At 38.3% G+C, this 25,025-nt stretch overlaps 1 protein-coding gene and 2 non-coding genes across 7 annotated transcripts in view; 2 read left to right on the top strand and 1 right to left on the bottom strand.

Moving 5' to 3' along the window:
• Positions 1-25,025, bottom strand: part of WAPL (WAPL cohesin release factor) — a 77,435-nt gene that overhangs the window by 38,407 nt on the left and 14,003 nt on the right. For 4 of the 5 annotated variants that reach the window (XM_024986914.2, XM_002698897.7, XM_059882692.1 and 1 more), the window contains 2 exons: positions 14,075-15,115; positions 11,992-12,110 (listed from right to left, as the gene is read on the bottom strand). In XM_024986914.2, coding sequence (XP_024842682.1) covers positions 11,992-12,110; positions 14,075-15,115 — 1,160 coding nt within the window. The remainder of the gene's footprint in view (positions 1-11,991; positions 12,111-14,074; positions 15,116-25,025) is intronic. The other variant, XM_005226524.5, reaches the window with a different exon arrangement.
• On the top strand, positions 6,674-6,780 carry LOC112444780 (U6 spliceosomal RNA). The gene has a single exon (XR_003033150.1). It is a non-coding gene; the product is annotated as a U6 spliceosomal RNA (small nuclear RNA).
• LOC112444790 (U6 spliceosomal RNA) lies at positions 19,380-19,482 on the top strand. Its single transcript, XR_003033160.1, has one exon. It is a non-coding gene; the product is annotated as a U6 spliceosomal RNA (small nuclear RNA).

A 25,025-nucleotide genomic window follows, 5' to 3' on the forward strand; every position in this document is an offset into this window, starting at 1 on the left:
GAACTGAACCACAAGAAAACATCAGATAAGCACAAACTGAGGGACATTCAACAAATAGCTGATCTTAACTCTTCAAAAATGTCAAAGCCATGAGAAGACTAGGAAAGACACAGATATTCAGACTGAAGAAGGATGGAGATTTATGACAACTAAATACAACATGTGATGCAGGACTGGATCATGGAAGATTGGGGAGGGTAGGATTTGTTCTGCTATAAAGGCCATTATTCAGACAATTGGGAAAACTGAACAGGATATGTGGATTACACTGAATTACTGTATCAGTGTTATTAACTACATGGTTTTGATGGGTATACTATAGCTATGGGGCTTCCCTGGTAGCTCAGAGGGTAAAGCATCTGCCTACAATGGGGAGTAAAGTACTCTCATTTCTATAAACTAAGGTACTGTGTTGGCCAACGCAATACCTGATGCTGGGGAAAAATTGCAGGCAGGAGGAGAAGGGGACTACAGAGGGTGAGATGGTTGGATGGCATCACCAACTCAATGGACATGAGTTTGAGCAAGATCTGGGAGTTGGTGATGGACAGGGAAGCCTGGCGTGCTGCAGTCCATGGGGTCGCAAAGAGTCAGACACAACTGAGCGACTGAACTGAACTGAACTGAACCCAGTATTTGGGAGTAATCAGCATTAAGTCTGCAGCTTATTCTCAAGCCATACATGATAGGGGGGCCCATTTAGAACCCCATAGGATATTTAGTAGTATCCAAGACATTTTTGGTTGAAAACAGGGGCATGGGGGTAGGGGAGGAATGGGACCAGCCATCTGTTGGACAGAGGCCAGAAATGTTGCTAAATATTCTCCAATGTACAGGGCTACCCTCCATAACAAAGATTTACTCAATGCAAAACAGCCAAGAAAGCCTGATAGGTAAGGAGAAAAATTTGCCACTGCAAGACATGGGCCACCTTTCCACCACTCAGAAATGAGGTCATTAGTGCCTTTAATCAGATTAGAGAAGACCCAGATACTCTCACTGACCTATTAGTCCTACCAGTGAATACCAGGGGGTATTCCTCTTATAATGGAGAAATGGAGCAACTGCTGAGAACACTTTCTACACCCACTACCTAGTGACCCCCTCCTTTCCTTTTTTTCTGGAGATCTGGGGGGTAACCTACATAAAAACTCCTTGAAGAACTGAGCTTGTCTTTTTTAACATCAAAAACATGAATCATAATTTCTTATATATGAAACAAATCTATTCTTTTCACTGAATTTATAAATGCTTAAAACTCTGATCCCATTTATTTGCTCTATTCCTTTATACTCATCAAAACTCAATAGGTTAAATTTCAGTTTTGTGTTTCTCAATGGTTCTCTCCTTTTAAACAATTCAAGTAGTTCTTTAGCTGTCTTGAAGACAAATGGATGACCTATTTCTTATTAAGACCTAAGGATTTTATACTGCTTAGCTTCTTGTTGCTCTCTTGCTGACGTAGGCTTCTAAATTCTTTGGATATTTTCATAAGGATATGTAATTTCCATGGGATCTAAAGCATTATTATTACTTTTCATTAAAGTACTATAACACTCAGGATCAAAGTCTCATTTTTGAAGTTTACTGACCCACCTAAACAGTAGTAATATCTAAGTGAAAAAAATTCTGACACAATTCCACTTAAAAAGGGTTTGGGGTAAACCTTTCAATAGGAGGTTAAAAATGAAATGAAAAGTTTACTGAAGCCTCTTTGGGGATTAAATCAGCACTACTGTTTTAAGGCAGGGCTTTACCTATATTACATCTTTCAAATGAGTTCAAACTCATAGCTCTTTTGGTTTCATAATAATGATTTTCTTAATTTTCTTCTGACATTATCCATCAACAGTAAATAGGTCTTCTGCCTACTTGCTTGCATGACCTGATTTACTTTAGGCCAGAGAGATTCCTTCATAATCGGGTCAAGTAAATGTACACTGCTGCCTCCTAAGTCATGCCAGTAGCAAAGAAATGAATCCAATATAAAGTTTAAAACTAAGTTAAAGAAATGAAATTAAGTACAAATGAACTCGAATACTAAATTAAAATACCTAAGATAAAAATTACCTCAAAACTTTCAAACACTACAGCAGAAACACAACACTATAAAACAACTATACTCCAGTAAAAATTAATTTAAGAAAAAAAAACCTTTGGAACACGTTACTATCACTTCATCCTTAGAGAAATAATTTAAAGACAAAAGGAGCTAGAAAGAAATCGTAAACTTCTTTCAGTGTATTTACTGTTCATAGTAATACTGGTATTATAATTTAAAAAGTAATGTGTGCTATAGAATAAACCAAGAAAACAAAGTACAAAATTCTGAAATGTTAAATCTGAAATGAAACTATTAACTCAGTTTATTTTCAATATATTTCATAGCTCTATCCAATGAACAAGTCTAGAAGCAATGAATACACACAGCACTTAGTTCTGGGTTTCTAAGTACTAATCCCCACAGAAAGAACTGATCTTTAGATGAATGAATGATTCCATGACTGAAAGTAAACTCTGGGTCATCATCTGTGCAGAAAGCGAAAAAAGTGCTCAAAGATGATGGGGCTGTATCAAAAGGAGACAAATAGCTTGAAATGGTTGTGCTGGCCAAACCTAATGGGCAATAGAATATTCACATGGCGCCAAAGTAACTCCCAGAAGCTTACTAACTAAATTATAAAAGGAAAAATATACTTTTATTTTTGAGGCTCCAGTGATCACAACTGGACAGTTGTGGAGGCAGCCATGTGCCCAGCAGTTCAGCAGGCAGTCAGTACTAAGCAGAATAAGCAGGTGTTACACAGCTGCCAATGTGATACAACATACACAATATTACTTTTGAGGTACTCTTGCCAAAACACGTTTAACCTCAGCCTAGTCAAACATACAAACTTAACTCCAGTGTTCTATGACACTATACTATTTTAACACAGTGGGGTAATGACTTATATCATCAAGAAACAATCAGTTAAATTCTGAATGTGTAAACACTCTACAAGACAGATATCCTGGGCTCTTAAAAAAAAAAATCACTGTCATGGGGAATTTTAAAAGATGAAGAGACTGCTCAAGATTAAAGAGACATAACACGTAAATCAGTTCAGTTTGGGGAAAAAAATATATGTCTCATTTTAGAGAGTTGAGAAAAACTGAATATGGACTGAACATCAGATTATATCAAAGAATTACTAATCATATAACCACAGTTAGCTATGAAGACTGTCCTTTTTCTTGAGAAATGCATGTGATCTATAACTCCACAACTTACTTTCAAATGGACAAGGAAAAATGTTATGTAATACACATGTGCACATGCACGCACACACACATACACACATGAAGAGGGGAGAGGAAGGTGCCTTGGTGTGTCATTACAACAACTAGAGAGGTCAATCTAGGTAGAGGAATATGGTATTCATCACATTGCTTTTTTCACATCTTGTGTAAATTTTACTTTTCATAATAAAAAGTTGAGGGAGGGGGAAATAAGGTAGAATATTATAAATCAGAAGTTTTCAAACTATGGTCTATGGAAACTTTCAGAGCGTCTACAAAGAAAAATCCATTTTCAGAAAAATAATGTGTTATCTGCCCTTTTCACTGTGTGGATATTTGTAGGGATGGTGCAAAAGCAATGCTGGGTAAAGCTGTTGATGTCTTAGCATGAATCAAGGTAGGGGCTCTGAACTGTATATAAGTAATTATATTCTTCAATGCTACATACTCCAGTTATAAAATAAAATGCCAGTTTCAAACTAACATACATTGTAAAGCACCTACACCCCAAAGAAAAATAAACAATCAAAATAAAATGCCACTGTCACATAAGAAAAAAGCCTTTGATGAATTAGGTAAAATTACTGATTAAATTGTAACCCTTAAGTGCACTAATGATCTATGTGAAAAAAATCAGTGTACCTAAAACACTCCTGTTGCATACAAAGTGTGGTTGTATCAAATAAAAAACACTATTTACTGCTCAAGTTTCAAGCTGAACTAGCTACTTTTTTTCTGAACACCGTTGTTTATGTGAAAGACTGACAAACTGCTTACACAGACCTGGTGTCAGGCAGACATTTTCTCAAAAATGAACAAAGCAGGCCTGTCACTGCCAGTCGTTTTCCCTGAAGTATTTTCTGCCAATGAAAAAAATTTCTACTTTTAAGCAAAAACTAAAATTTTGGAGAACTTTATCTACTATTTTGAACCTGACAGCTTCAGTCTGACAGTGATATTTTTGATACTGTATAATACAGTGTGTCATCATATGAAAGCTGGGATAAACCAGTGTAATCAGTATTTTCCAAAAGACCAGTGTATGATGTTATAAAACACTCATGTGTAAAAGATTCATTCAAAAGCAGGACAGACCAATAGATTTTAATGTAACAGTATGAAAAGTTCACTGGCATGGTTTTAGATCCCAAGCTTCAATTAATCTTTAAGTAACTCCTGCTTGATGCGTTTTGATGTAGTAGCAAAACAGAATGTCCATGATTACCTGAAAAAGCTATTTAAAATACTGTTAGGCTAGAATGTCTTCATACTTTTCAACTAAAACAATATAATAAAAAGTACTGAATGTAGAAGATATGAGAATCTAGCTGTCTCTTAAAAAATTTTTATTGACGTACAGTTGATTTACAATGCTGTGTTATTTTCTGTGGTACAACAAAGTGACTCAGTTATACATATATATTCTTTCTCATATTCTTTTCCATTATGGTTTATCACAGGATACTGAATATAGTTCCCTGGGCTAAAGAGTAGAACCTTGCTGTTTATCCATCCTAAATAGACTAGTTTGCATCTGCTAATCCCAAAAAGAACCAGAGATCCAACTGCCGACATCTGTTAGATCTTAGAAAAAGCAAGGAATTCCAGAAAAACATCTACTTCTGCCTCACTGACTATGCTAAAGCCTTTGTGTGAATCACAACAAACTGTGGAAAATCCTTAAAAGAGATGGGAATAACACACCACCTACCTGCCTCCTGAGAAGCCTGTATGCAGGTCAAGAAGCAAAAGAACTGGACATGGAACAACAGACTGGTTCCAAATTGGGAAAGGAGTACGTCAAGGCTGTATACTGTCACCCTGCTTATTTAACTTACAATACAGAGTACATCATGCAAAACGCCGGGATGGTTGAGCCACAAACTGGCATCAAGACTGCTGGGAGAAATAGCAACAATTTCAGACATACGATGACACAACTCTGATCACAGAAAGCAAAGAGGAACTAAAGAGCCTCTTGATGAAGGTGAAATAAAGTGAAAAGGCTGGCTTAAAACTCAACATTCAAAAAATGAAGATCATGACATCCAGTCCCACCACTTCATGGCGAACAGATGGGGAAACAATGGAAACAGAGACAGACTTTATTTTCTTGGGGTCCAAAGTTATTGCAGATGGTGGCTGTAGCCATGAAATTAAAAGATACTTGCTCCTTGAAAGAAAAGCTGTGACAAGCCTAGACAGCCTATTAAAAAGCAGAGACATTATTTTGCCAATAAAGGTCCGAATAATCCAAGCTATGTTTTTTCCAGTGTCAATGTACGGATGTGAGAGCTGGACCATAAAGACTCAGTGGCAAAAAACTGAAGGTTCCGAATTTTAATGCTGGAGAAGATTCTTGAGAGTCCCTTGGACAGCAAAGAGATCAAACCAATCAATATTAACAGAAATCAACCCTGAATATTCATTGGAAGTACTGATGCTGAAGCTCCAATACTTCAGCCACCTGATGCAAACAGCGAACTCATTAGACTGAGGACAGGATGAGAAGGGGGTGAAAGAAAATAGATGGTTGAATGGCATCACCAATTCAACAGACATGAGCTGAGCAAACTTCAGGAGATGGTGAACGACAGGGAATCCTGGCATGCTGCAGCATGGAGTCACAAAAAAGTCAGACACAACTCAGTGACTAAACAACAACAATTCTGAAGAATCTAGCTGTCTTATTAAGCCAAACTATATGAAAAGATTTGCAAAAAACATAAAACACTGCTACTCATCTCACTTCTTGTTTTAAGAAAATAATTCTCACTAAAATGCTACATTAATAACGGATCATTATTATTATTTTAAGTGAATTATAAGTATCTTTGATATACGTTTTCATTTTTAACTTGGTAAATACTGGTAAATAGTAACATATATAATCAAAATCGCTCTGGGATTCTCAGTAAAATTTTTAAGACTGTAGTCCTGAGACCAAAAAATGTGGTAACTTTCACACTAGAAATCAACACATGCCATACACAATTTTAGAAATCAAACACTCACCTAAAAATTAAGGACCACAGCCATTACACCACACTACCATAGCCCCTGGCTCCAGAGCAAGTTAGCGCCATTGAAATTAGCATTAAGCACTTTTTTTCCCCCTGCTGGGAGGTGGGTACATGGCGGTACAAAAGTATAACACAATCACTCTGAAAAGATTCCTAACTGGCTCTTCAGAGGTAAAAGAATTAAAAATAAAATGAGGCCAGATAATATAGACACGCTCATTTTTTAGTTGCTTAAAAGTAGTTCAATCTACAATAACAAAACTACAATAACATTATATACGCTATTTAAGTAAAGGAATTTTTAAATACAAGGGTAAAGTCAAGCAAATTATTCTCAATACCTATGCAGGACCATATTTAAAAGACTTATAGTGCTCGCTTCGGCAGCACATATACTAAAATTGGAACGATACAGAGAAGATTAGCATGGCCCCTGCGCAAGGATGACACGCAAATTCGTTAAGCGTTTCATATTTTAAGAAAGCTGTGGTACATATACACAATGGAGTATTACTCAGCCATTAAAAAGAATACATTTGAATCAGTTCTAATGAGGTGGATGAAACTGGAGCCTATTATATAGAGTGAAGTAAGCCAGAAAGAAAAACACCAATACAGTATACTAACGCATATATATACGGAATTTAGAAAGATGCTAACAATAACCCTGTATACGAGACAGCAAAAAAGACACTGATGTATAGAACAGTCTTTTGGACTCTGTGGGAGAGGGAAAGGGTGGGATGATTTGGGAGAATGGCATTGAAATATGTATAATATCATATATGAAACAAGTCACCAGTCCAGGTTCGATGCACGATACTGGATGCTTGGGGCTGGTGCACTGGGACAACCCAGAGGGATGGTATGGGGAGGGAGAAGGGAGGAGGGTTCAGGATGGGGAACACATGTATACCTGTGGCAGATTCATTTTGATATATGGCAAAACCAATACAATATTGTAAAGTTAAATAAAATAAAATTTTAAAAAACTAAAAATAAATAAAAGATAAAAAAAAAAGACTTATAAAATGCCTAAGAATGAACTTACCCTTAACACTATATACAAAAATTAACTCAAAATGAATCAATGACCTAAATGTAAAACTTAAAACTATAAAACTTAGAAGAAAACACAGGTGAAAAGGTAGACATTCAATCTCACAATGATTTTAAATATGACACCAAAAGTGTGTGTAACGAAAAAAAAAGATAAATTGGACTTCACTGATATTAAAGCACACTATCAAGAACGTAAAGAGACAACTCACAGTACAGGAACATTTATGTGCAAATTATGTATCTAATGAGGCGTTAGTATATAAAGAGCTCCTATAACTCAACAAAAAACCAAACAATTAAAAATTGGGCACTAAATAGACATTTCTCTAAAAAGGTGTACAAATGTCCAGTAAGTACATGAAAAGATGCTCAACATCATTAATTAGTAAAATACAAATCAAACCACAATGAGATACTATTTCCCACACATGAGGATAGCTATTATCAGAAAACTCAGACAATAACATGTTGGTAATGATGTGGAAAAATTGGAAACCTTATGCACTAAGAATATAAAAACGGTGCAGTCAAGGTGGACAAGTCTGGCAGTAAAACACAGACCTGGGCGTCCCTTGTGGCGCAGTGGTAAAGAATCTGCCTGTCAATGCCAGGAGGCACCAACACCTGGTCCGTGAAGATCCCACATGCTGCGGGACAACTACTTGTGGTCCAGGCACCACAACTGCTGAGCCCACGTGACACAACTACTGAAGCCTGAACACTAGAGCACAAGCTCCTCAAGGAGAGCTCTTCAGTGAGGAACTCGTACACTGCAACTAGGCAGGAGCCCCTGCCTGCCACCGCTGAAGCTCACACAGCAGTGAAGGGCCCAGCACAGCCCGATAAACACTTTAAAAAAAAAAAAACAACAGACCTACCATATGTCCTAAAAATTCCAATCCTAAGTATCCAAATCAATTGAAAGCAGGTGACTCAAAACAGCCAAAAAGTGAGAACCACCCAAGTGTCCATCTACAGATGAGTAAATAAACAAAATGTGGTATACACATACACTGTAATATTCACTTCACTTCAGTCACTCAGTCGTGTCCAACTCTTCGAGACCCCATGAATCGCAGCACGCCAGGCCTCCCTGTCCATCACCAACTCCCGGAGTTCACTCAGACTCACGTCCATTGAGTCAGTGATGCCATCCAGCCATCTCATCCTCTGTCGTCCCCTTCTCCTCCTGTCCCGAATCCCTCCCAGCATCAGAGTCTTTTCCAATGAGCCAACTCTTCGCATGAGGTGGCCAAAGTACTGGAGTTCCAGCTTCAGCATCATTCCCTCCAAAGAAATCCCAGGGCTGATCTCCTTCAGAATGGACTGGTTGGATCTCCTTGAGTCCAAGGACTCTCAAGAGTCTTCTCCAACACCACAGTTCAAAAGCATCAATTCTTTGGCGCTCAGCTTTCTTCACAGTCCAACTCTCACATCCATACATGACCACAGGAAAAACCATAGCCTTGACTAGATGGACCTTTGTTGGCAAAGTAATGTCTCTGCTTTTTAATATGCTATCTAGGTTGGTCATAACTTTCCTTCCAAGGAGTAAGCATCTTTTAATTTCATGGCTGCAGCCACCGTCTCCAGTGAATTTGGAGCCCAAAAAGATAAAGTCTGACACTGTTTCCCCATCTATTTACCATGAAGTGATGGGACCAGATGCCATGATCTTCGTTTTCTGAATGTTAAGCTTTAAGCCAACTTTTTCACTCTCCTCTTTGACTTTCATCAAGAGGCTTTTTAGTTCCTCTTCACTTTCTGCCATAAGCGTGGCGTTATCTACATATCTCAGGTTATTGATATTTCTCCCGGGGATCTTGATTCCAGCTTGTGTTTCTTCCAGTCCAGCGTTTCTCATGATGTACTCTGCATATAAGTGAAATAAGCAAGGTGACAATATACATCCTTGATGTACTCCTTTTCCTATTTGGAACCAGTCTGTTGTTCCATGTCCAGTTCTAACTGTTGCTTCCTGACCTGCACACAGATTTCTCAAGAGGCAGGTCAGGTGGTCTGGCATTCCCATCTCTTTCAGAATTTTCCACAGTTTATTGTGATCCACACAGTCAAAGGCTTTGGCATAGTCAATAAAGAAGAAATAGATATTTTTCTGGAACTCTCTTCCTGCTTTTTCCGTGATCCAGCAGATGTTGGCAATTTGATTCCTCTGCCTTTTCTAAAACCAGCTTGAACATCAGGAAGTTCACGGTTCACGTATTGCTGAAGCCTGGCTTGGAGAATTTTGAGCATTACTTTACTAGCATGTGATATGAGTGCAATTGTGTGGTAGTTTGAGCATTCTTTGGCATTGCCTTTCTTTGGGATTGGAATGAAAACTGACCTTTTCCAGTCCTGTGGCCACTGCTGAGTTTTCCAAATTTGCTGACATATTGAGTGCAGCACTTTCACAGCATTATCTTTCAGGATTTGAAATAGTTTGACTGGAATTCCATCACCTCCACTAGCTTTGTTCGTAGTGATGCTTTCTAAGGCCCACTTGACTTCACATTCCAGGATGTCTGGCTCTAGGTCAGTGATCACACCATCAGGATTATCTGGGTTGTGAAGATCTTTTTTGTACAGTTCTGTGTATTCTTGCCACCTCTTCTTAATATCTTCTGCTTTTGTTAGGTCCATACCATTTCTGTCCTTTATCGAGCCCATCTTTGCATGAAATGTCCCCTTGGTATCTCTAATTTTCTTGAAGAGATCTCTAGTCTTTCCCATTCTGTTGTTTTCCTCTATTTCTTTCATTGATCGCTGAAGAAGGCTTTCTTATCTCTTCTTGCTATTCTTTGGAAGTCTGCATTAAAATGGTATATCTTTACTTCTCTCCTTTGCTTTTTGCTTGTCTTCTTTTCACAGCTATTTGTAAGGCCTCTGCAGACAGCCATTTTGATTTTTTGCATTTCTTTTCCATGGGGATGGTCTTGATCCCTGTCTCCTGTACAATGTCACGAACCTCATTCCATAGTTCATCAGGCACTCTATCTATCAGATCTAGTCCTTAAATCTATTTCTCAGTTCCACTGTATAATCATAAGGGATTTGCTTTAGGTCATACCTGAATGGTCTAGTGGTTTTCCCTACTTTCTTCAATTTAAGTCTGAACTTGGTAATAAGGAGTTCATGATCTGAGCCACAGTCAGCTCCTGGTCTTGTTTTTGCTGACTGTATAGGGCTTCTCCATCTTTGCTGGAAAGAATATAATCAATCTGATTTCGGTGTTGACCATATGGTGATGTCCATGTGCAGAGTCTTCTCTCTTGTGTTGTTGGAAGAGGGTGTTTGCTATGACCAGTGCATTTTCTTGGCAAAACTCTATTAGTCTTTGCCCTGCTTCATTCCGTATTCCAAGGCCAAATTTGCCTGTTACTTCAGGTGTTTCTTGACTTCCTACTTTTGCATTCCAGTCACCTATTATGAAAAGGTCATCTTTTTTGGTTATTAGTTCTAAAAGGTCTTATAGGTCTTCATAGAACCGTTCAACTTCAGCTTCTTCAGCGTTTCTGGCTGGGGCATAGACTTGGATTACTGTGATATTGAATGGTTTGCCCTGGAAACTAACAGAGACCATTCTGTCATTTTTGAGATTGCATCTAAGTATTGCATTTCGGACTCTTTTGTTGACCATGATGGCTACTCCATTTCTTCTGAGGGACTCCTGCCCGCAGTAGTAGATATAATGGTCATCTGAGTTAAATTCACCCATTCCAGTCCATTTTAGTTTGCTGATTCCTAGAATGTCTACATTCACTCTTGCCATCTCTTGTTTGACCACTTCCGATTTGCCTTGATTCATGGACCTAACACTCCAGGTTCCTATGCAATATTGCTCTTTACAGCATCGGACCTTGCTTCTACCACCAGTCACATCCACAGCTGAGTATTGTTTTTGCTTTGGCTCCATCCCTTCATTCTTTCTGGAGTTATTTCTCCACGGATCTCCAGTAGCATATTGGGCCTCTACTGACCTGGGGAGCTCCTCTTTCAGTATCCTATCATTTTGCCTTTTCATACTGTTCATGGGGTTCTCAAGGCAAGAATACTGAAGTGGTTTGCCATTTCCTTCTCCAGTGGACCACATTCTGTCAGATCTCTCCACCATGACCCGCCCGCCTTGGGTTGCCCCACAGGCATGGCTTAGTTTCATTGTAATATTATTCAGCCATAAAAAAACAAACATCCTGATATATGATACATCCCTACAACAGGGATGGAACACCCGGACAACAAATGCTTAGTGAAATAAGCCAGACACAAACAAATATCGTGTGACTCCACTTACATGAGTTACCTAGAATAGGGAAACTTACAGAGACAGAAAAGTAGTGTTTACCAGAGGCTGGGCAGGTCAAGGTGGAGTTATCGTTTAATGGAGCTATTTGTTAATGGTTAATGTCACTGAATTGTATACTTGCATATAATAGTAGAGTATGTTATGTATGTTTTACCACACTTCAAAACATGGTAACAATGCTTTTACAAACTGACTTCCATATAGCCTTCGAAAGACAAAATTATATTGCCATGATGTTTGCTGGTTACTTTTAAATTAAAAAATTAAGAGTTAAGCCCTCCAACAACAAATAATACAAATGACTGCCAGGGCTTTACTTACCCGTTTGGGGCCACTAAAAATCTTTCTGGTATTTTCCTTTGATTTATCTCCTTGTTTATTTGGAGGCTTCTTCACACTTTCAGGCACACCAGGCAAGTCCTCTGTAAAATCCAAGTTTTCTGAAATGGTAATCAAAACTAGCTAGCTTTCTATTATTTCAAATTATCTACCAGACAACTAATGAACATTTGGGGGAGAAAGAAGCATACTGTGGGGAGGAAAAGATAAAATAAAAACAACACATAGCTGACGAAATACTCCAATATTATTCTCACTCTCCCATACTCACTCCCTGCTTGTACCCTACTCTAGAAGAAAATCAGAAACTTAGTTGCAGTGCATGTGCTCCAATTTTATCAGCAAAATCAATTCTTTTCCAGAATAATTTGTTCTTCAATGTTCATACAACTGCTTGTTATCTTCAACAGTAAAACTGGCAGTCTAGTTTAAAATACACACATGCACACACCAACAGATGATATGTACCTGTAACATTTTTCTAGAATTAAAGTACACTGAATCATGTTGGCCTTCAAGGAATGCCTGCTTAACATCTACAGAAGCCACATTAAAAAAAAAAAAAAGGATATAGCTATCCTTGACAAAAGATACTGAATAACCTAGTACAATGTAGTTCAATGGTCTGTGGCATTCTCACAAAACCAACCAAAGGATCAGATTAATTTCCAAAAGATTGTATTTTTTCCCTAGCCTAAACAAAAAAAAGAGGGGGGAAAAAAAGGGAGACTTTTCTCTATCCTAACTCTTAAAACTGTCTGCTGTTTCACACACTGTATGAAGACTTAGATTCCAACTTAGAATGTATCAATCAAATGGTCTCTAATTTTTAAATGTTATTTGGTACCAACTTGATGTTTCTGAAAGGGAGTCTAATGATTTAGGATAACTTGCTATCAAGGTTAGCACAGAAGCTAACTAAGTAGGTTGTAGCAGGACAGGAGTTCAGGTTTCAGTATTCAGTTACTAATCATCCTCCTGAGAAAGCAAATGTAAAGCTGTCTGCCCAGTCATAGCTCAAGTGACTAGCAAAGATGCAGCAGACTTCATTTCTTCAGAAGGGATTCAAGACAACATGGGATGAATTCTGAAAATAGTCTTATTTTTTCTAGTGGGGAGTAAGGCAGGCTGCTAGGGGGTACTCCGGTATAATTCTAGTTTTGAAAATAAGAATGATTCTAATCTAGCAAAATTATTTTTAGGTCAACTGAAGCAAAATGCTAAGTAGTCTCAAGTATGACATACTCTATGAGAGAATCTATACACAAAAACACCATGATAGCTCTAATTCACCATGATTCTTGTTCTGTGACCCTAAAAGGACAAAAGCTTTAACAAGAAAACCAGTATAAGAAAAATGTATTTGGTTAAATATAAATAAATATAAGCCCCTGTATCACAGAGGCTTTCACATACTCTTCCTCAACAGTCAATTCACATCATAATTTTCTTGTCAAGTAGTGATTTACTCATAGCAAGGCTAACCTATTTCTTTTGTCTTTCAGTGAAGACTATCAATCCTCAAGTCATTACGAGTCCTACTATCTTAAGGGACAAATTAATTTCACTGATAAGAATGTAAAAACATTTTAGTTAGCATCTTTCAATTTTATTAAGTCAACTTACGAGGGTGATCCTTAAGATTTAATCTTAACTTTATAAATTCAAGGTATTTCCCTCATTTCAACCATCTAATATCAATAGAATTCTAGATGACCAAAGTCTATCCTCTGTCTCCATTGGGTTTAGTTTTTCAAAACTAAAACATCAAGATGTTTGGTATCTCTGTATACACACAAATATACACTATTTAAAAATTCTCAAGTGCCAATGGCAGAATTAAAATACAAATATGAAAAGACTCCTCAATTTACAAATTGGTTCCTTACAAGGTAGGACTTTATTTACATTTAAAATGCTGTATCTTTAGATAAGGTAATCGTTGGCACTAAATAGGTACTTCTGTTGAAGTTAAATGTAGTAACAAGTTATAAGCTATCAAGGAGAAAACTAAGCAACTATTATTTAAGCCTGAAAAACAAATTTATTTTTTTTTAAGTCTTACCTGCATTATTAGAACTAGACTGACTGTCCTGGGAATTATCATTGCTTTCTGGAGGAGGCTGCAAGGAGGGTGATGGAGCTGTTTTAGTTCTTTTTTTGCTTGTCTTTCTTTCCACCTGACAGTCATCATCTTCATCATCTTCACTTTCACTGAGATCATCAAAGCCAAAATATTTAATTTTGTAGTTAGAACTCCCAGAACCTCCCTCATCACCTCCTGTCTCATCATGATCTTCAAAACCAAAAAATTCAAGTTTAACATCCTTTTTAGATTTAGTATTACTAGGTCGAAATCTAGTAGTGGTCTTAGATGTTGCAATATCTGCTTTTTTTCTTAGCCGGCCAGCTTCTCCCAAATCTGCAGGAGTTGAAGCAGTGAACTCATCCATGCTGCGTTCCATAGTATCCTGGATGGTAACATTACAAACTGACAAGCAAGATGGATGTAAAACAGTATAATCTCTAGTCCGTCCAACCGTCCCTCTAAAACTGGTCCCACAGCTTACACTGCCCTTCTTTGCCTGATTCAGGCCATCTTTACTAGATTCACTGTTTGCTTTGGCTAAGGCCTGACTGGTGCCGTCCATTAGCTTATCAAAACTCGACGCTCCTTGTGAGGATTTTGCTTTATTGGCCCTACAGTACGTCCTACAGTTGCTTGGCCTAAGAACACTTTGCATCATGTCTTCCTCAATGGCTTCATTTAGATTTTCCAACCGATTTTTAAAATCCTCATCCTTCATCTCCAAAAGAGGATCACTATCCAGATTTAAAATACAATCTTCGGATCTGCTATCTTCAAAATCATTATCCCATTCATATAAACCAGTTCTTACAGATCCCTTGATTGATGATGTTTCTGATGGCGATTCTGACCTTTTCCCAAGTTGGGAATTCCAAGTATCATTTTCCTTGATTTCATCAGCTTTGTATCCAGAAGCCACTGTAGTTTCTGCATTGTGTTTCTTAGTACTGTCTTCAGCATTTTTGTAAATATGGTGACTATTCTTTTCATGTTCTTCACTAAAGTTCTCCACTTTATCTATAAAAATGAAAAATAGGTCAAAGGATAAAAATATGAGTGGTATCAATGTAAAAGTTAATTAAAGGGACATTTGGTTAATTAAAAGAAGTCATTTAATTTTGAAATAACTGTAATAATTTTAAATTGTGGAAAAAATAAATGTTTATGTATCTGACAATTTATTCTTCTACCTTTTCAGTATATAGCTCTCATGTCTTCTACTGACCTCTCCCTAGGTATCCAAGTCCCTTAAAATTGGTACCCTCAATTAAAGAGATTTCAGCAGTGTTAAACAACAGGATCAATTCAATGACATACACACAGTCAAACCTTCTCAGAGGTACAATGGATTTTTCAAACAAAAATGCTTAAACTAAAAATTATTTAGTAGAACCTAAACAATGTAACTTGGACTGCAAGGAGATCCAACCAGTTCATCCTAAAGGAGACCAGTCCTGGGTGTTCATTGGAAGGACTGATGCTGAGGCCGAAACTCCAGTACTTTGGCCACCTCATGCGAAGAGTTGGCTCATTGGAAAAGACTCTGATGCTGGGAGGGATTGGGGGCAGGAGGAGAAAGGGATGACAGAGGATGAGATGGCTGGATGGCATCACCAACTCTATGCACATGAGTTTGGGTAAACTCCAGGAGTTGGTGATGAACAGGGAGGCCTGGCGTGCTGCAATTCATGGGGTCGCAAAGAGTCCGACAGGACTGAGTGACTGAAATGAAATGAAACAATGTAACACAATTAATGAAGACATTCTGGCAATGCCTATTTCTCCAGAGTAGAGTTGCCCACAGGGCATGTCAGTTCTGTCTAGAAACCTGTTCCAGATTCAGGTTTCTGTAGTCAACTCTGCTTTTCATTCCTTCTTCTAATCGTGAAAGCCATATAATTTCAACACTTTTTTAAAAACAGTGCCTCTGATGCCTAAGTTTCATGGCTACAGTGGTTATTTATCCATATCCTGCTGCATGCTCAGTTGCTTCAGTCATATCTGACTCGTACCCTATGGACTGTAGCCTGTCAGGCTCCTCTGTCCATGGGATTCTTCAGGCAAGAATACCGCAGTGGACTGCCATGCAGTCTTTCAGGGGAATCATCCTAACCCAGAGACAGAACCCAGGACCTCCTGCGTCTTCTGCACCGCAGGCAGATTCTTTACCACTGAGCCACCAGGGAAGCCCGTATTTATCCATATCAACCAGTGGTAAATCATGAATTGCCCATTCATTTTATAGCTGGGGAATCCATTTTTGTTGTCTTTAATTTTGACATCAGAAATATTTTTTTAATCTTTCTAAATAAGAGGTGGAAATATGATTCAAACTGGTATTACAATTAATTCTCCAAGTACTTGTTGGTAGAAAAACCCAGGTTCAATATTTATGATAAATTAATACAGTTACAAAACAAAAAAAAAACTACATTTATAAAAGTCCTTTACAAATCTCAATTAACAAACCATCAAATACAAGCAAAGGGGTGCTTTACATGAATCCACTATATAATTTTTAATGCTACCCAATGGTTGTAAATGTAATTTATATTTACTTACTTCTAGGAGGCATCTAATTTACAGGTATACGTGCTTTATTCTTAGATATTTCTCAGGCAAAGGCAAGGAACTCTAGTTTTCATAATCTCAGAAGTATCATATCACTAATACTGAAAAGCTAACAATTAATAGCTGACTGACACCTGATACGTTCTTAAAAGGGGCTGAAACAAAGCCAAGTTTAAAAACAAACCTTAAGAAACGATACCACTGCTTTTATAACAAGTGGAAAGAGCACTAGTAGCTCAATCTGGAGACTTATGTAGGGCTCAGAGAAGACCCTTAACTTAGGGAGTTTTCCTGAGGCTTTCAATTTCTTCCTCTGTTCAAAAGGGAAGCAACTGACCCATACTACTTTACAGCATTATTAATGGAATTATTTGCTAACAAATGCCTATGGGAATGCTTTGTATGCTTAGCTACAAAGATGTGTATAAGATATCATCAAATATCATACCACACCATTTTTATAGCTACACAGTATTGTCTTAATATTACAAAATTTATTTAAGCTATTTCTAATTATTTTATGTAAAAACATCCTTTTGACAAAAAAAGTTTTATGATAACAATAAACTTTATTATTCACATTTTTAAAAACTACTACTTCAAGTTTTACTTACCACTCCCATTTCCCCTAAAATCAGAGTATTCTCATGGGCTGCCTTTCACGTGTAAATCTAACTCTGTTGTGAGCATATCTTTATATATTCAAGTGCAAAGAGTAATAAAGAGCCCTATAGAATGAAGTACTGTCACTAAAAGTTATGTCACTAGCAAATATAATTTATTCATGTATTCAATTACATAGCATAATCTTACAGATGAATTATAAGAGTATATTATAGTTTTTAAATTTATGAAATATGTTACATAGATAAAAGCTAAGGAAATCAACAAAGAGCTCTGCACAAGAAAAGCTACCTAAGTTTTCTACAACGGTATTCTAACATATAAACCGAATACTTTCTACAGTCCTTCACCATTTATGTCTTCAACAAATATTCTCAACTACACCTTCAGAAGAGAGAGCAAGGCTATCCTGTTCTAAAATGCAAAAGAGCAATTACTTTCAACTATCCTGCCTCCTCAAACGGACCCCAGCTTCCCTGTCAGATAAAGTTATATCTCAAAACATCAAGGCAGGGAGAAAGGGAGTAAAAATTGGGTTGTTTTTCTCTTTTCTTTCTTTTACAATGGCTTGTACTGAGACAATTTTAGGGCTTCTGTAACATTTCTATTTGGAAATCTTCCTTATTTCCAGTTCTTAGATGGCTAAACTCTTTTCCAAATGCCAACAGGTTCACTCACACCACCTCAGCAAGAAAGCATACTCATCTATCTTTGTTCAAATGTCCAACCCAGTACACACCTTCAACTCTTTTTTTTAACAGAGAAGGTAAGTATTAACTCTGTTTTAAGCTAAACCAGCTATGTAAACAGAAATGCATTTCTAGCAAAGATAAAGTTCAGGAGTTAAATGGGTAAGTGCCAGCTCTGCCACTTACTGGCTAAAATGACCTTGGGCAAGTCACCCTAAGAAGTGGGGACAATTTCTTCACCTGAAAAAATGAGCTAATAAAATCTGTCTCAAAGACAATTTGAACAGATAAAAGAAGATAATGTAACTACGGATACTTGCAGGTTAAAGACCACCACACAAATGCAAACTATTGTAACAACTCTGCCAAAATATAGAGTATATTTTTAATAACCTTTTAGTGAGACATTTCTTAGTGGAATTTAACCTGTACATTCAAAAATATTTCCTTAAGACCCTGTGTCTATCAGCTTCAAGCAAGGATTCCAAAATTACATTTTAAAGCCTACTGTTTTTCCTTAACCTAGAGGGTGAAGACTGGATTATGGAGAAAGTTTTCAGAAGAAGACTTACCCTAGCACCATCTTCAAAGATACTTAGTAAATGCCTTTTAATGTCACTAGATTTTAGCATCTACCCAGTCTTTTATATATTAGGTAGCATATGAGGGAGGGAATTTAGCATAGTAAAGACTACACGGAATTTGGAATTTGAGAAACATGGTATCGAACTGCACACCTAAGACAGTAATTAGATGTGTAAAAATTTGGCAACTCTTTATTTCCTCTCTAACCTTAATTCTGCTTATCTAAAAGACAGTAAGCAACCTTACACAGAAGTTTAATTAAAGGTCTACTATTTCCTTAAGAGTCTTAATTTTGAAAGGAAATAGAGGATTCCTTTTAAAATAAAAACACATCTGCTGCTGCTGCTGCTAAGTTGCTTCAGTCGTGTCCAAATAATGTGAGTATACATGGTTTTATAAAGGAAATTACTCAGGTGGGATAATTTAAGGCTTCCATGGATGAAGTGAACGCTGAAATACTTAAAAAGTGGGAAGGGAGGTTTGATTAGAGATTTATGAATGATTTCATGGTTTCCACAAATCTCATGAAACTGTATGAAAAAAATGTCTGTGCACACAGTTTTCAGGGAGAGTATCTATAATTTCAGCAAGTTTTCACACACTCCAAAATATATTTTTTAACTGATAAAGGACAAGGGAAGGAGCAAAATGTCTGTGGGAAATCAGTATATGTTAACTGTAGAACTTCATATCTTTATGGGAAAGACTATTCAATAACATGTTCTGAAACATCATTTATCTTCAACTTCTTTACCTTCTCCAAAGCAAAAGAAATTTCACCAAAATTAAATGTCCATTAAAAAACCACTAATGTGCTCGCTTCGGCAGCACATATACTAAAATTGGAAAGATATAGAGATTGGCATGGCCTCAGCACAAGATGACATGTAAATTTGTGAAGTGCCCCACATTTTTACATTTCTCCAAAGATGCACCACCATCAAACACATGAAAAGATGCTCCACATCACTCATTATAAGAGAAATGCAAATCAAAACCACAATTATCAGAATGGGCATCATCAAAAAATCTACAAAGAATAAATGTTGGAGAAGGTGTGGAGAAAGGAAACTCTCTTGCACTGTAGGTGGGAATATAAATTGATACAGCCACTATGGAGAACAGAATGCTGCTGCTGCTGCTAAATCGCTTCAGTCGTGTCCGACTCTGTGTGACCTCATAGACAGCAGCCCACCAGGCTCCCCCGTCCCTGGGATTCTCCAGGCAAGAACACTGGAGTGGGTTGCCATTTCCTTCTCCAATGCATGAAAGTGAAAAGTGAAAGTGAAGTCGCACAGTCGTGTCCGACTCTTCATGATCCCATGGGCTGCAGCCTACAAGGCTCCTCCGTCCATGGGAGTTCCCAGGCAAGAGTACTGGAGTGGGATGCCGTTGCCTTCTCCAGGAAAACAGTATGGACGTTTCTTAAAAAAACAAAAAATATGGAGAATGAAATGGCAACCCACTCCAGTACTCTTGCCTGGAAAATCCCATGGGTGGAGGAGCCTGGTAGGCTCCATGGGGTCACAAAGTCAGACATGACTGAGTGACTTCACTTTACTTTACCATGTATGCTACAGCAGCTGGGCCTCTTAAAGGTCTACAAAGGTAACAGATGTAAAGCGTATGTTTACTGTTTAATATTATCTTGAACTTGCCATTCACAAACTTGCTTAGGAATCATGGGTCCCTAGTCATGAATTTGCTTGCTGCAACTCCAGTCACAATAGCCTCAGGCTTAATAATTTTATCCTTTTAAAAAAAGCAAATAATGATCTCTTTACCTGTTATCACTAGAATTATCGTTAATAAAAATTAAAAAAAAAAAAAAAAAACGAAAAATAAAACTACCATATGACACAGCAATCCCACTACCAGGCATATACTCTGACCCTAAAGTCAGTCATAAAGAGTAAAGTCAGAAAGAGAAATATATCATAATTAATGCATATATATGGAGTCTAGAAAAATGGCAGAAATAGAGGGCAAAAATGGTAGAAACTGCCGGGCAGAAACAGAGACACAGACACAGAGAATGGACTTGTGGACACAGAACAGGAAGGCGGGGCAGGACAAACTGAGAGAGCAGCACTGACACCCACTACCTGTGAAGCAGGTCCCTGAGTGAAGCTGCCGCACAGCACAGGAGTCAGTGCTCCACGATGCCCTAGAGGGCAACCCACGGGGGAGGCGGGGAGGCTCCAGACGGAGAGGGTGCATGTATGCTAGTAGCTGACTCACTGTGTTGTACAGCAGAAACTAACACAACACTGTAAGGCAATTATACTCCAATTAAAAACTTTAAAAAAAAAACACTATTTAGGGAATTTCCTCCCAGTCCAGGATCCTGTATGCTGCAGTGTGCACCGCCCCCCCGCAACCACAAAAAAAGAAAAGATTAAAAACTACAATGTTTTTCAAGAGAACTACCCAGACCAGTGGGGCAGAGGAGTTACAATGCCTACAACTCAACAACAAGATATCCAATTAAAAAAAAAAAAAAAGTATCAAGCGATTTGATCACTCCCTTGATTTCAAAAAGAATATTCAATAAACATATAAAATAAATTAAGACATTTAATTTGTAAGTTATTAGGAAGATGCAAATTAAAACTATAATAAGATGCTACTGCAAAACCACCAAGAGTTAAAATTCACAATGCCAAGAACTGTGGAGAACGTAAAGCAACTTCAACTGGTCGTAGCAAAACCAGGAACCACCACTCTGACATTACCTACAAAGTTAAACTTAACAGTTATCCTCAGTTGAATTCAGTTCAGTCGCTCAGTCATGTCCGACTCTTTGCGACCCATGGACACCAGACTTCCCTGTCCATCACCAAATCCCAGAGTTTATTCAAACTCATGTCCACTGAGTCAGGGATGCCATCCAACCATCTCATCCTCTGTTGTCCCCTTCTCCTACTGCCCCCAATCTTTCCCAGCATCAGGGTCTTTTCAAATGAGTTAGTTCTTCGCATCAGGTGGCCAAAGTATTGGAGTTTCAGCTTCAGCATCAGTCCTTACAAAGAATATTCAGGACTGGTTTTCTTTAGGATGGACTGGTTGGATCTCCTTGCAGTCCAAGGGACTCTCAAGAGTCTTCTCCAACACCACAGTTCAAAAGCATCAGTTCTTTGGTGCTCAGCTTTCTTTATGGTCCAACTCTCACATGCATACGTGACTACCAGAAAGACCATAGCCTTGACTAGACGGAACTTTGTTGGCAAAGTAATGTCTCTGCTTTTTAATATGCTGTCTAGGTTGGTCATAATTTTTCTTCCAAGGAGCAAGCAATCTTTTAACTTCATGGCTGCAATCACCATCTGCAGTGATTTTGGAGCCCAAAAATATGAAGTCTGACACTGTTTCCCCATCTATTTGCCATGAAGTGATGGGACCAGATGCCATGATCTTAGCTTTCTGAATGTGGAGCTTTAAGCCAACTTTTCACTCTTCTCTTTCACTTTCATCAAGAGGCTCCTCAGCTCTTCTTCACTTTCTGCCATAAGGGTGGTATCATCTGCATATCTGAGGTTATTGATATTTCTCCCGGGGATCTTGATTCCAGCTTGTGCTTCATCCACCCCAGCATTTCTCATGATGTACTCTGCATGTAAGTTAAATAAGCAGGGTAACATTATACAGGCTTGACGTACTCCTTTCCCTATCTGGAACCAGTCTGTTGTTCCATGTCCAGTTCCAACTGTTGCTTCCTGACCTGCATACAGATTTCTCAAGAGGCAGGTCAGGTGGTCTGATATTCACATCTCTTTCAGAATTTTCCACAGTTTGTCATGATCCACACAGTCAAAGGCTTTGGGATAGTCAATAAAGCAGATGTTTTTCTGGAACTCTTGCTTTTTTGATGATTCAACGGACACTGGCAATTTGATCTCTGGTTTCTCCGCCTTTACTAAAACCAGCTTGAACATCTGGAAGTTCATGGTTCACGTATTGCTGAAGCCTGGCTTGGAGAATTTTGAGCATTACTTTACTAGCGTGTGAGATGAGTGCAATTGTGTGGTAGTTTGAGCATTCTTTGGCATTGCCTTTCTTTGGGACTGGAGTGAAAACTGACCTTTTCCAGTCCTGTGGCCACTGCTGAGTTTTCCAATTTTGCTGGCATGAGTGCAGCACTTTCACAGCATCATCTTTCAGGATTTGAAATAGTTTGACTGGAATTCCATCACTTCCACTAGCTTTGTTCATAGTAATGCTTGCTAAAGCCCACTTGACTTCGCATTCCAGGATGTCTGGCTCTAGGTAAGTGATCATACCATTGTGATTATCTTGGTCGTGAAGCTCTTTTTTGTACAGTTCTTCTGTGTATTCTTGCCACCTCTTCTTAATATCTTCTGCTTCTGTTAGGTCCACACCATTCCTGTCCTTTATTGAGCCCATCTTTGCATGAAATGTTCCCTTGGAATCCCTAATTTTCTTGAAGAGATCTCTAGTCTTTCTCATTCTATTATTTTCCTCTATTTCTTTGCACTGAGGAAGGGTTTCTTATCTCTCCTTACTATTCTTTGGAATTCTGCATTCAAATGGGTATATCTTTCCTTTTCTCCTTTGCTTTCACTTCTTTTCACAGCTATTTATAAGGCCACCTCAGACAACCATTTTGCTTTTTTGCATTTCTTTTTCTTGGAGATGGTCTTGATCCCTGTCTCCTGTACAGTGTCACGAACCTCTGTTCACAGTTCATCAGGTACTCTATCAGACCTAATCCCTTGAATCTATTTCTCAACTTCCACTGTATAATCATAAGGGATTTGATTTAGGTCATACTGAATGGTCTAGTGGTTTTCCCTGCTTTCTTCAATTTAAGTCTGAATTTGGCAGTAAGGAGTTCATGATCTGAGCCATAGTCAGCTCCCAGTCTTGTTTTTGCTGACTCTATAGAGTTTCTCCATCTTTAGCTGCAAAGAATATACTCAATCTGATTTCGGTGTTGACCGTCTGGTGATGTCCATGTGTAGAGTCTTCTCCTGTGTTGTTGGAAGAGGGTTGTTGCTATGACCAGTGTGTTCTCTTGGCAAAACTCTATTAGCCTTTGTCTTGCTTCATTCTGTACTCCAAGGCCAAATTTGCCTGTTACTCCAGGTGTTTCCTGATTTCCTACTTTTGTTCTAGTCCCCTATAATGAAAAGGACATCTTTTTTTGGGTGTTAGTTCTAGAAGGTCTTGTAGGTCTTCACAGTACCGGTCAACTTCAGCTTCTTCAGCATTACTGGTTGGGGAATACACTTGGATTACTGTGATACTGAATGGTTTGCCTTGGAAACAAACAGAGATCATTCTGTCGTTTTTGCGATTGCATCCAAGTACTGCATTTTGGACTCTTCTTGACTATGATGGCTACTCCGTTTCTTCTAAGGGATTCCTGCCAACAGTAGTAGATATAATGGTCATCTGAAATAAATTCACTCATTCCAGTCCATTTTAGTTCGCTGATTCCTAAAATGTCGACGTTCACGCTTGCGATTTCCTGTTTGACCATTTCCAATTTGCCACTTAACATTCCAGGTTCCTATGCAATACTGCTCTTTACAGCACTGGACCTTGCTTCCATCACCAGTCACATCCACAACCGAATGCTGTTTTTGCTTTGGCTCCATCTCTTCATTCTGGAGTTATTTCTCCACTGATCTCCAGTAGCATATTGTGTACCTACTGACTTGGGGAGTTCATCTTTCAGTGTTCTATCTTTTTGCCTTTTCATACTGTTCATGGGGTTCTCAAGGCAAGAATACCGAAGAGGTTTGCCATTCCCTTCTCCAGTGAACCACATTTTGTCAGTGGTCCTGTTATCCTGCTGCTGCTGCTGCTGCTGCTAAGTCGCTTCAATCGTGTCTGACTCTGTGCAACCCCATAGACAGCAGCCCACAAGGCTCCCCCGTCCCTGGGATTCTCCAGGCAAGAACACTGGAGTGGGCTGCCATTTCCTTCTCCAATGCATGAAAGTGAAAAGGAAAATGAAGTCGCTCAGTCGTGTCCGACTCTAGCGACACCATGGACTGCAGCCTACCAGGCTTCTCTGTCCATGGGATTTTCCAGGCAAAAGTACGGGAGTGGGGTGCCCATGGCTGTCATGCAAAGAGGGAACAAACTTATTAAACCTATAGACATCATTCAATTCAAACTATAAGGACTGATAAGCAACAGCATTAAAGATTAACTAGAGCTGTCTAAAGAAGGGGATGCCTAGGGAGGAGAGTGTACTCTATTGTCAGAAATACTTGATAAAATGGGACTTGATCAAAACAACTAACTTCTGCCCTGCAAAAAACACTGTTAAGGGAAAGCAAAAACAAATCACAGACTCAGAAAATATCTGCAATAAATGTCTGATACAATACTTGTATCGGAAATAAAGAAGTCTTAAAGTTCAATGAGAAAATAAGCAACTCAATTAAAAATAAGCAAAGAAATATGAGGGTACATCAAAGAAACTA

This window comes from Bos taurus, chromosome 28, assembly GCF_002263795.3.
Source record: "Bos taurus isolate L1 Dominette 01449 registration number 42190680 breed Hereford chromosome 28, ARS-UCD2.0, whole genome shotgun sequence".
NCBI lineage: Eukaryota > Metazoa > Chordata > Mammalia > Artiodactyla > Bovidae > Bos > Bos taurus.